This window comes from Canis lupus, chromosome 27 (genome assembly GCF_011100685.1).
Source record: "Canis lupus familiaris isolate Mischka breed German Shepherd chromosome 27, alternate assembly UU_Cfam_GSD_1.0, whole genome shotgun sequence".
In the NCBI taxonomy this organism is placed as follows: domain Eukaryota; kingdom Metazoa; phylum Chordata; class Mammalia; order Carnivora; family Canidae; genus Canis; species Canis lupus.
In genome coordinates, this window is record NC_049248.1 from 42,634,190 (window position 1) to 42,646,976 (window position 12,787).

A 12,787-nucleotide genomic window follows, 5' to 3' on the forward strand; every position below is an offset into this window, starting at 1 on the left:
AGTTTCTAAGCATGAAAAATTTCCGAGCCTGGAAAAAGCTGGCTCTCTCCCTCATCCCTTTTATGTGTATCTTCCCGGGAGGGATGGGAAGAGGGAAGGAATTTGTTTTTATTAACACCTGATAAGGGGGATCCCTGGATGGCTCAGCGGTTTAGTGCCTGCCTTTGGCCCAGGGCGTGATCCTGGAGTCCCGGGATCGAGTCCCACGTCAGGCTCCTGGCATGGAGCCTGCTTCTCCCTCCTCCTGTGTCTCTGCCTCTCTCTCTCTCTCTCTCTTTCTCTCTTCTCCCTCTCTCTCTCTCTCTGTGTCTATCATAAATAAATAAATCTTTAAAAAAAAAAGACACCTGATGAGATTTACACTTGTAAGAAGAAAGCTTTAATTCTCATAGTTGCTATGCTGTTCTTTAATATTAAAGTGTAATACTTAGTTCCTTCCTGTGTAGAAATATTTTGTGATGTTTGATATAAACTGAACTAAAATGGATAGGCTCTTTGCTCTGGGAGTTTAAAAATAAAAGATGGAACAGATAAGATAAATGAGGCAGAGTAGAGTTTTTGAAACCACACTTTATCCAAACCCCAGGAGTAAAAGCCCTCCTCCTCATCAGCTTACAGGGGAAATGTTAGCTATGTCCCAAGGTGAGCACCTGGCCCTAGGGCTCTGGGACCTTTGCCCAGGCCCCACTGACCTCAGCGGCATTCACTGATGTGCCCCCTGGCACTGCCCCATCCTGCACAGGGAGAGCACAGTGGGTCTCAGCCTGAGGAGAATTTGCCCTCCAGAGGACCTTTGACAATGTCCACAGCCGGTTTAGGTTGTCACAGCAAAAGGGTTGCTACTGACATCTAGTGGGTAGGGGCCTGGGATGTTGCTAAACACCCTACAACGCACAGAATAGGTAGCCCCTCACTAAAAATTATAAAAGCACATTATCTGACCCAAAATGTCATAGTGCTGAGTCTGAGAAACTCTGCTGTAGCATGAGAAGGAGACACAAAGTAGAGGCCTTAGGAGGGCAGTATGTAGCTGTAGCAGACACGGTGCAGCTAGTTTTTCAAGTGTGTGTGTGTGTGTGTGTGTGTGTGTGTGTGTGTGTGTATAGTGAATATTGTTCTTCTGCAGGGTTCGTCTTGTGGAGCGGGGTGCCCCCCAGAGTTTGCTCCTCTCAGAGTCTGGAAAGGTAATTTGTTCTATTAACCTTTGGAAGGTGGTCTGCCTGGGGAAACGGTTCATTTCATTTTTTATTTATCTTATTTTATTTTTAAGATTTTATTTATTTATTCATGGAAGACACACAGAGAGAAACAGAGAGAGGCAGAGACACAGGCAGAGGGAGAGAAACAGGCTCCCTGCAGGAAGCCTGACGTGGGACTCGATCCTGGGTCTCCAGGATCACACCCTGGGCTGAAGGTGGTGCTAAACTGCTGAGCCACCCGGGCTGCCCTATTTTTTATTTTTTAGGTGGTTCATTTTAAAGAAATCCGAAGCCTAGAATATATTAGCACCCAGGCAAGCCTTGAGTGAATTCTGAAGATAAATCAAGAATTTCACCTTAGCTAATACTTTTGAATTCATATGAGACATAGATAAGAATTCTAGATTTGAACTCTCTTCATTTCCACAGATTTTTTTTATCCAACTGACACCTTATTCTATTTTGACAAATCAGCAAAATTCAGTGTTCATTACATTCAAAGTGAAGGGGCGAACAACACTTAGAAAGAGGCAGTCCTGTCTTTTTTTTTTTTTTTTTTTTTTTTCAGTCCTGTCTTTATAAATGTTACAAGGAGAAAAGTAGGTGGCAGTGGGGCGGTGCGGTTGCAGATCAGGGAAGGCATACATGTGTTTAAAGCTGAAAGAGAAATCAAAACGGGGAAGGGATTACAGATAGAGAGAGTGCGTGTCTCTGGGGAGAAGATTTCTTAGATTAGGTTGAGGCTTTAAAATGTTCAAGAACAAAAAAAAATAAAATTAAAAAAATAAAACGTTCAAGAGCAGACACAGCTCTTTGGAGTCCCTTTGGGCTGCTGTCACAGAACACCATAGACCGGGTGGCTTATAAAGAACAAACGTACTCCTCACAGTTCTGGGGACTGGGAAGTCCAGGATCATGGCACCAGCAGGTCCTGGCGAAGGATTTGTGGTTCAGAGTTGGCCATCCTGTTGCTGTGTCCTCACGCGGTGGGAGGCCCCGGCTCCTGATACCATCACCTTGGGGGTTTAGGTCGATTACATAGCGCGTGACTGTTGGAGGGACCATTACGTCTACATTACGTCTGTAGCAGCTCTGAACACTTCACTGAGGGTGATGGAACATCAGCATAAGCTGGCGAGTTTCTCATTCTTTTTTTTTTTTTTTTTGAGTTTCTCATTCTTTTGAGGAGAGAGGGACGATGCCTCCGAAGTCCTTCTAGTAATTCTGAAAGGCAGAGGGGGAGGTTCTAAAGAAAGCAGGGGATCGGGCAGCCCCAGTGGCGCAGTGGTTTAGCGCCGCCTTCAGCCCAGGGTGTGATCCCGGAGACCCGGGATCGAGTCCCGCGTTGGGCTTCCTGCACGGGAGTCTGCCTCTCCCTGTGCCTGTGTCTCTGCCTCTCTCTGTGTGTCTCTCATGAATAAATAAAATCTTTAAAAAAAAAAAAAGAAAGCAGGGGATCCTGCGTACCCCGTCAAGCCGCAGATCCGGTCCCTGGGGCACTAACTCCAGCTCCTCTCTGCCGTTTGAACTCTTCCAAGTGGAGTCGGGCAGGTCTTACCACCTTGTCAGATGTCCACCTGCCTCAGCTCGTGGCTGGGCGCCCCAGAAGCCTTAGCGCGGTGCCCCACCTCGCCCGGCGCGTCTTTTCCTCCCTTGAGGTCTTGGATGTGGGAGCCTAGGTAGTCGTCGCAGCGCTCCTCAGCTGGCCCCAGACCCTAGAAACCCAAGATGGAAAAGGAGGTCCAAGGGACAGCAGATGGGTGGCCAGAGAAGCCGTGGGCCCCTCTTGGGCCAGCCCCGGCTGCTTTCCTCTCCTGAGGGAGATCCCAGGGGCAGGCCCATTCTCCTGCCAAGGCCGCCCCCTTAGGCCGATGCCTCATGTCTCCCCGCTGCCCTTCCTGCTCTAGGGAGTTCTGGCCGCGCTCCAGTGAGCAGGGCCCATGAGGAGAAAGGGCGGTGCTTGACCGGGGCCTGCTCTCCGGCTCTGGGCTGTAGTTTCTCGTCCCTCTGAAGAGAGAGCGGGCCGCTGGCTCCCTGGTTTGCCGGGAGGGCGGACCCCCCGCCTCCGGTGTCCACCGAGGACAGTCCAGCGGGCACCGGGCGCCGTCGCCGCGGCCTTGGCGCGCTCGCCACGAGGGAGGCGGCGGACTGCGTGTCCGGGGGTCCTTAGAGGTGGTCCTCTGTTTCCCTCGTGCTCAGATCTTACCTGGCGTGAAAGTGGTCATCGTTAATCCCGAGACCAAAGGGCCTGTCGGAGACTCTCATCTCGGAGAGGTACGTACCGGTTTTCACCTTTACTCTGAAGAGTCGGCAGTACGGACTTCCGGGCTCACCTTCGAGAATCCGTGAAACTGGATTTATTAGCTTCTCTTCCGTTGTGAATTGTCACCTTTTAAAAGGGTTTTAATCTTCTCCGGAAGGCCCGAGACGAAGAAGAGGGAGCCTGAGAGCGGGGTGGAGGCGGATTGAGGCAGCCGGGCTGGAGCTCGCCCGGCTTGTGCACGGACGTTGCCTTCGCCGGAAGAAGATGGGCACGTCCTCCCTGTCTCCACCTGTCGGGAACCGAAAGGAGCCACAAATACTCAGTGTTTTAAAAACGTGGAGATTTTATATTCTATTCTAAAATGTATCCATATGTGTATTAATATCGATACATTTTTTTAAAGACTTAATTTTTCTTCCCTCAGATATTTGAGGGGCAGCGATGTCTCACCCCGTAGTTTGCCACAGACGGCCTGGCCTGCCCCTTAGCAGCCCCTGACTAGCGAGCCCGGGGCCTACTCTTTCTGGGCCTCAGTTTCCTCATCCGTAAAAAAATAATTGCACCCGCCTCACCCACCTCGTGAAATTGTGCGACAGCGAAGTACGTTATTGCCCATCTCTGAGGCGCACGGGGCAGCGCCCGTCGCTCGTGGGTTCTCAGGAAATGCTAGTGGTGACCGTTGTTAGCCCCTGCTCCGTGCCGTGGGAGTTCAGGCCCCGCGCTCTTCCCGGGGGCCTTGTACGCACCGTGCGCTGGGCTGCCGCGCTCTCGTCGGGCGTCCAGGGCGCGGGGAGCCCGCCCGGCTCTGATGGGCGCGTGGGAAGCCCTTGCTGAGCGAAGGCCGCCCGTGTGCTTGTTGGCGTAACAAGGGGAATTCTTAAAAGGTGACAAGCCGCCCTGGGAGTGAAGGGGCGCCGTCCTGCGTGTTCCCGGGAAACGTGACCGACTCCCTTTTCTTGTAGATTTGGGTGAACAGCCCCCACACGGCCAGCGGCTACTACACCATCTATGACAGCGAGACTCTTCAAGCCGATCATTTCAACACCCGCCTGAGCTTTGGGGACGCTGCCCAGACGCTCTGGGCTCGGACGGGATACCTTGGTTTTGTCCGCAGGACGGAGCTCACCGCGGCCACCGGAGGTAGCTCCCCCGCCCGGCTCCCCCTTCCACGCCCTCGCGGCCTGTCCCCTGCAGCCTGCCCCCACGGTCCCCGCGGCCTGTCCCCCTGCGGCGGCTCCCTTCTGCTACTCCTGAGCCCACGCAGGCGTTTACATTCCTTGTGGGCCTCGCCCCGCAGGCCCAGGGTACATCTGGCCAAGGGTCGGCACCGCCACCTGCCCCGAGGCCCGCGGCCGTTCCACCCTGGCGGGCTCGGGGCGCTGCCCCGGTCCCCGAGAGCAGGCGTCAGTGCGGAGGAGCCGTCTTGCCAGGCTCTGTCCCTTGCGTCTGGTGTTGGAGGCGAGACTGCTGCCCGCCGGGGTAAGGCGGCCCGAACCTTCCGCCCAGTGGCTGTGCGGGCCTCGCCGCTGCGGGCCTCGAGCCCTCCGTCCTGGCGGTGGGTGGCCACACGGGACGGCCACGCGGGCTGCACCGTCACGGCAGCGAGGATCAGATAAGGCACTTGCCCCGGACTCCCTGCATCTGCTCCACAGTGAGCGGTGTCCCTAGTTGCCCCCCGTCTCGGGGGAGGCAGGATAGCATAGTGGGGGAGACGGAGGTACCCCAGCAGGTGCCTGGTTTGGGATCCTCCTCCGCCGTCTCCTTTGTGAGTCTGAGCGACCACGGAGCCTCCCCGCAGCCACCTGGACAACGGGAATGACCAGGTTTCCCAGCTCGCAGAAGCAACGTGAGAGTCCCCGCCGTGCCTCTGTCCTGCGAGCTAGTCAGCTCTTCATGAGCTCTTCTTAGGGGTGGGGGACCTCAGCCTTCTCTCCAGCAGCTCCTGGCGCTTTGTTTGCTCAGTTTTCCTGAAAATACCATATTCCGTGGACCTAGTAAAGTCATCTCTTCAAAGCACGGTCTCTGCATAGACATAAGCCATGTGTGTGGCCTTATGTACGTGCTGTGTGCGTACAATTAAAAGGGGAGGGCACCCGGGGGGCTCAGTCGGTGAAGCGCCTGCCTTCGGCTCAGGTCGTGGTCCCGGGGTCCTGGGATCGAGCCCCACATCAGGCTCCCTGCTCAGTGAGGAGCCTGCTTCTCCCTCTCCTCCTGCCTGCTGCTCCCCTTGCTTGTGCTGTCAAATAAGCAAATAAAAATCTTTAAAAAATATATATCTTTGCCATGTTCTAGCCAGATTAGAAACCCTGCTAATAACCAGGACTAGTCTGTCCGCGCTCCGCAACCCCAGTCCCTGTATCTGGACTCCTTGCAGAGGTCTAGGAGCAACAGCGCGCACTCCCCTCTTCTCGCTCTCACAGCCTCTTTTCCCACACCCCCCCCCACACCCCAGCTGTCATCTGGCTAATTCCTTTATCCAGAGGATAAAGCTCAGCCTAGTTTCTGCTTTTCCCCCTCTGAACCCTGAGCCGAGCGCAGGGGGTGTGCACACTCCTTGCACGAGGCTCAGCAGTCACCCTGGAGCACCTGTGGGGTGTCCGCTGCTGCTCTCCTCTCCCCCCCTCGCCCCCGCTGGACAGTGTCTTCAGGCAGGAATCACGTTTCCATCTTCCCAGCACTGGACACAGTTCCGGGGACACAGGGCCCTAATCATAGCTAAGGGCTGGGTTGGGTTGGGTTTGTTAGCACTTACAAGGTCCAGGCATCGCGTCCCCTCCCTACACGGATTATCTGACACTCAGCCGCCTCTCATTCTCCGCCTCACCAAGGGGGAGACGGGACCAGAGACTAAGGAGTTTGCTCACAGTCTCGCAGCTGGTGAGCAGTGGGGTCGGGACGTGGCCAGCAGTCCGGCCTGGCGCCCTCGACTCCCGCGTTGCATTGCGCTCGTTACGTGTGATGAACCACGGTTCTCTTCTTCCCGCCAGAGCGTCACGATGCGTTGTATGTGGTGGGAGCCCTGGATGAGACGCTGGAGCTGAGGGGACTGCGGTACCACCCGATTGACATCGAGACCTCGGTGTCCCGCATCCACAGGAGCATCGCTGAATGGTAACGTCCCTCCCGGGATGGGCTCCCCCGCAGCGTAGTGTCCCTTAGGCCTGACTCGTGGTCCACGTCCGTCCCCAGTGTAGGCCCACAACCCCAAGGAGGGTAAGAAAATCAGCGGACGCTTCTTTGTTGTCGTGGCACCGTCTGCTGTGGCAGATGGGCCCGCGGAGAGACCGAGGCAGGCTCTGGAACTTCTGTGCAGTCGGGTCCTTCCTGCTGCTAGATTCTTAACCTCGGAAGAGATCTAACTCTGTCTCTAGAAAGTCGGCGTCATGTGGTGGAAAGACCCATGACTCTAGACTCAAAAGACCCGACTTGACGCCAGCTCTCCCTTGTAGGCGGCTTTTCTCGTGTGAAGTACTTTCTGTGCTATTTCCTAATTATGGGGAGGATCAAATGGGAATGTGCTTCTCGAACTGTCAAATGGAAAGCAGATGAAAAGGCGCATCACGACCTCCCCCAGCCTCCCTCTCTGTGTAGGAATTCCCTCCACGTTATCCCAGCAAAGAACAGCCAGCCTCACACTGACTGCAACTTCCTTAAAATTAAAACTCTATAGTTTTTACCTTGTGGCTTTCGTTCTGGATTCCTGACAACACAGAATCCGTCCGGTTTCTTTTCTACATTTTTCATGAGCTGTGTCCTTTCTTGGTGGTTGTTGGTTTTTTTTTTTTTTCTTTTCTTTTTTCTTTTCTTTTCTCTTTTCATTTTTCTTTCCTTTTCTTTTTCTAACCCATACTAAATAGCCGCAGTTCTTTTCATGGTGGCTCATGCATTCTAGATGCTTCTTTGTCAGCATCTTCCTCTCACTTTGGTCAGTCTCTCCCCGACCCGAACAATGCCCGTGAATTATAAGAACAAGACAGAGAAAGGGGCCATCGTCAGCCTCTAATTTTAAACCTTTGACTTTTAATGCAATTAAATATTGTGTAAATGTTTTTTAATGATTGGAATCTGTTTTTTAAAGCTGTTTAACGTTGCATACCACAAGTCAGGCCCTACCTTCTCACCCGCAGTCCCATCCAATGTAAGGCAACTTTCTGCCTTACGGCACGATGGGAGAGACGCCTATATGGGGCATTAAGTGCAGATGAGGAGAAGTCCACTCCCTTCCTGTTGGGCCTAAGAGTATTCTCTTTGCCAAAGGTCTTCAGTTGCAAATAACAAACTCTCTTTTAAAAAAAACTTAAGCAGGGACCCCTGGGTGGCTCAGCGGTTGAGCATCTGCCTTTGGCTCAGGGCGTGATCCAAATTCAGGGGTTGAGTCCCGCACTGGGCTCCCTGCATGGAGCCTGCTTCTCCCTCTGCCTGTGTTTCTGCCTCTCTCTGTGTCTCTCTTGAGTAAATAAATAAAATCTTAAAAAAAAAAAAAAAAGAACTTAAGTGAAAGATACCTGGCTACCTTAGAGGTTCCTAAAAGTATCTGTGGATCTCAAGAAAGATAGAAATAAGGGATGGGAAGGCCATCAGGAACCACTGTCCTCACACTTTCTAGAGCCCTCTGGGCATCCACTTCATTCTCCCTTCCCTGAAGAGCCATTCTCTGTGCTTCTCTGGACACCTGGCTACCCCAGAACTTTCACATGGGCTTAGTTCATGTTACTAGCTGACAACTTCCAATCCCATTTCCAAACCCCCAAGAGACTGGGGTTGGCTCAGCTGATCAGCTGCGATCGTAGGGCAAGGTCACATATTGCAGACATGCCTGCGAGCCTTCTGGTTGGATCCAAGAGAGAAGGCACTCTTCCGGGGAATTGGGCTAAGTCTTGAGCAGAGACTATAAACGATGCCTGGTAAACGTAGTGACCTGTTAACTGAATGTCATTGAAATTTCAGTGCCGTGTTCACGTGGACCAACCTGCTGGTGGTGGTTGTAGAACTGTGTGGCTCTGAACAGGAGGCCCTGGACCTGGTTCCCTTAGTGACAAATGTGGTCCTGGAAGAGCATTACCTCATCGTTGGCGTCGTGGTTGTGGTGGACCCGGGTGTCATCCCCATCAACTCCAGAGGAGAGAAGCAGAGGATGCACCTCCGCGACAGCTTCCTGGCTGACCAGTTAGACCCCATCTATGTGGCTTATAACATGTAACCAGCCTTGTGGGGACTACAGGGGGCCATCCTGAAAAACCACAAGGACCAAAGACCGGTGACTAGGGGCAAGCTTTCAAATGATGTGAAATAAGCTGAGATGGTTACATTATATCCTTCATCTCATCCTGTGAGACACACAGGAAAGGGGAATCATGTGGTAGCAAATGAAAAAAATGTTAACAGCCCATCAGTCATGAGCTTTGACATAGCGTGAGCAGCACGTCACTAAAGCAATTACATGCATGTTGCATTTTTTTCATCTGTTGTATATACTTGTATTTTTATCTAATGCTGTTTTAGAATTTTGTAAGGGAGTTTAATGAATTCACACGAAGAGGTAGTCGGAGCTCCACAGTTCCCCGCTCTGTACTGTATTCTGCCATTTTACCATAGCTGGACATTCTGCAGGTTTTGTTAACGTGGAACTGCTCAGCTTATTTTCCGCTGACCTGTAAGCAAATCAAATAATCCACTGAATATGAGAGTTACTTTATATATATAAATCTTGAGAGTAAAACATTTTGACCAGTGTTTTAAACGTGTAAATAAGAATACACACAATTCAGCTAAAAAAAAAAAAAAAAGTTGAAGAATTGGCTTGTATAGTCATGACAACAAAAGTAGAAACGTTTCTACTTGGAGAGAATTTCAATATTCTCTTAATGCAGTGTAATTGAATAGGTAACTAAACAGTGCAAATTGTTGGCAGGTTTCGCTGCACATTGTACGACGTCTCTGTTGGCTAATGTATTTTATAAACTAAAGCTGCCTATGTTTGTTTTTAAAGCTTGCATTCCCAGAATCAGCTTAAGCTTTTAAGAATTCAACCTGAAAAATCTCAGTTTAAAAATCAAAATGCTATGAAAAGGCTAAGCTTCATTAGATCCCACCCTATCCTAAGGAACCACAATAACTCACTCTGGCCCCCAGTGTTGAAACTGTGTTTCAAATTTAGAGTGACTACGTAAGAATTTAGGATTTCCTCTTTTTCCAGGCCCATTGTCAACTGCGTCTACAGTTTATACATGTAGCTTCTCTTTTTGGAAAACTGAAGAGTGTCCTCTGTTCTTCCAGTTCATGGGGGCAGGGATTTTAAGAACAAGAATGACAGGCTGGGAAGGCAGTGGGATCGGCAGTCACATGAAACTGTAAAGGTGACATAGCTACAGATCTCAAAACTGACCGATTTGGGTTGCCAAAATAGCTAGGCTTATGCTGAAATAGGGGAAGCCTATGTATGCAAGAAACTCTTTTGAAATAACTGTGGTGCCCAGGCCAAGTGGACTGAGCATGGGACTGAGTTTGGCCTCTGGCTCGGTTTCCTTTCTTTGGTCTGATACTTCATGTATTTGAATATAGTTGAATTTTATTATTTTTTTCTTACAGAAATATTTTTAAAAATTTAAAAAAAAAGAAAAGCTCCAAGTGAACAGAGTTAACTTGTTAAATCAGAATGGTTCTCTTTGACCCACTCTGGTCTATTGTGTAAATATTTATTTAGACTATTTTAATAATACATATTATTTACCCCACTGTAACATCATGTAAACTAAATATGTTTTTAAACAATTTTTAAGACTTGTAATTACCCTGAAAATACGGTTTATAATGCAAAGCCCAGACCCTTTGTCACTCTCGGGGGCTGCCCTTCAGTCTCGTGGCTCCAAGCCACTTTCTTGCCTCCCTTTTACAGAAGCCTCTTTTCCTCCCAGTTTTTTCTCCACTGAGGGCAGACTTCAAGACATTTTCCAGTTCCAGATCTCTTTTTTGACATATTGGATGGAATTAATTTACACATGATGGAAGAGGTTCTAAGGTGTACAGGAAAAAAGCACTTACATTGGGGCAAGAAATCCCAGTGACTAGCTACGGTTCAGTTTACAAAAAAACCAGCCTGCTTATTTGGAAAGTAATTTTCTTCCAGTAGTTGTTAATGATTCACTAACAAAGCAAGGGATCCTGAGGATTAAATAGTTATAATCTCCATAATCCACAAGTTCCAAGAAAAAAATATAGGCAGAGTCTTATCCCATGGGTTGCTTTAAAAATTCTTACTACACAAGTTAGGGCATCTGCTGGAAATATAATGTGAGCCACGCCGGTCATTTTAAATTTTCTAGTAACCGCATTTTAAAAAGTAAAAAGAAACGAGTGAAATTGACTTTAGTATATTTTATTTAACTGGCTATATCAAAAATACTATAATTTTCATGTGAAATCAACATGAAAAGTGACAGATATGTAAGTCTTTGAAATCCAGTGTCTCAAGCACATTTCAGCTCAGACTGCCCATATTTCAGGTTTTCAGTAGCCACGTGTGGCTAGTGGCTGCAGGATTGAGCAGAGGTGATCTACACTCATTCTTTCAAATAAGATACTCCATTAGCCTCAGAGTATGGGCAACTCCCAGTTACGCGGGTCTGTTCATCTGGATTTGTAGGTCCTCAGGCCTCTGATTTATCTTTAATTTCTGCTTTCCGCCTTGTGGCTGCTCTATTGATCTTTTGCATATTCCCCACAGCCAGAGAAGAAAGCTGAGCTGTGTCTTTGGGAGTCTCGTGAGGAACTGCGGTAGAGTATCCTCTGGAAGGGGAAGAGAGTCCAGTCATTAGCCTGTCCAAGGGGGTCATCTGTAGATTCAATGTCTAGTCTCTCACAGACTCGGATAGGAGAACTTTCTCTTGATGACACAGTGCTCTCGCCCTTCCCACAGTCAGTAGAACCTTTGTGGTAGAATGGACTCTTGGGGCGGACCCAGAAGGCCATTACTGCTGATAGAAACAGCCTAGCCAAAACTCTGAACACAGTCTGGGTTTTTCTTTTATGCCTGTGAAAAAGAAAATAAGAGCAAGCCTCCCCCCCCCCCATTTCAGTTAAGAGAAATCCATTCACCTAACAGCTTCTGAACCTCTTTCTGCCTCTAAATAGAAGTAGTTGAGGTCGATGAGGAAGGGGCTGCCTCAGGAAAATTTGAAGCCCAAGGGATTCTTAGAGCTGCACAGATGTCACCTGCATCACGGAGACCCTGGGAATGGCCGGCATGCTAACGGGCGTCGGTGTGAGTCCACAGCCTTTCTTTGCTTGCTGCCTCAGAAAGGGGGCCGGGTCCAGACCACCACCACCACCACCACCACCACCACCACCACCACCAAGTCCTTTCCTCATGAAGCTGTGCTGCCTCAGGCTGTTTAGGGACCATTGCCTGTCTACTGGTGATGCGAGTGTGTCTCTTTTCTTTAGTCCCTGGGCAGTGCTTGCTTAACGCTTTTGTTGAATCAACAAAGGGCCCGAGGCCTTAGGTTTTTTGTTAAGGTCTCTGCCCCAGGCATGGTGCTCAATATCTTGGCCAAATAAATTACTTTCCTTGAATATCCAGCAATCTTTTAGACTAAGCAATGAGGAGTTACCACCTCACCCTCAAACTCCAACATGACCTATGCCTTAGTGTTGTTTTTGTTGTCTGCTTTGATATAAAAGCAAGAGTATTTGGAGCAAGAGCTGCAGTACTCCAAATACACAATAGGCCTTTTCTTTATCATTCATACAACATTTCTGGTTTAGGTATGTGTAGATGGGCCATGTTGTTTGTCCACAGGAAGAGTGTAAAGGTATAAGAATAATTTTTTAGTCCTAAACGATGTTTTGTTTACTTTCTGTCAAGATATTTACCAGTGTCAAATTCAAACTATAGTACTGTGTAATTATGTATAAAGTTTTTTTATTTATTTGAAATTAGACTAGATATACATTTTTAAATTTAACATCTGGCAGGACAGTGTTCTATTAACTCATTGAATGTGTTTCCTTTGTCTTGTGTTAATAAATATTGATGCTTGATTGTGTTTAATGCTTCACACATTGGGAGGATTGGTAAATTGGAGCTGATAAATTTTAAATTTAACTTAAGATGGAAAGACAAAAAAAAAAAAAAGATGCTAAGACAAAGCTACCTGGAGCGGTCTAAGGAAAATGAACACAAAGATCTGAAGTTATAGTAAATCAGTGCTGTAACAGGAAGACAGATCAAGGAACACAAGAGGGTCATTTTGAAAACTAAGAAGCTTTTGTCAGGAACAATTAAAGTTTGGCTTTCCTCCTACCCATGTGGTATATGGTAGTTGTA

The 12,787-nt window shown here is 48.9% G+C and overlaps 1 protein-coding gene across 4 annotated transcripts in view; it reads left to right on the forward strand.

Moving 5' to 3' along the window:
• Positions 1–12,506, forward strand: part of DIP2B (disco interacting protein 2 homolog B) — a 220,545-nt gene extending 208,039 nt beyond the window's left edge. For 2 of the 4 annotated variants that reach the window (XM_038577654.1, XM_038577652.1), the window contains exons 34-38: positions 1,127–1,184; positions 3,399–3,473; positions 4,425–4,602; positions 6,450–6,573; positions 8,410–12,506. In XM_038577654.1, the coding sequence (XP_038433582.1) occupies positions 1,127–1,184; positions 3,399–3,473; positions 4,425–4,602; positions 6,450–6,573; positions 8,410–8,662 (688 nt within the window). In that variant the 3' untranslated portion in view covers positions 8,663–12,506. The remainder of the gene's footprint in view (positions 1–1,126; positions 1,185–3,398; positions 3,474–4,424; positions 4,603–6,449; positions 6,574–8,409) is intronic. The other 2 variants (XM_038577656.1, XM_038577653.1) reach the window with 1 other exon arrangement.
• Positions 12,507–12,787: the final 281 nt, after the last annotated feature.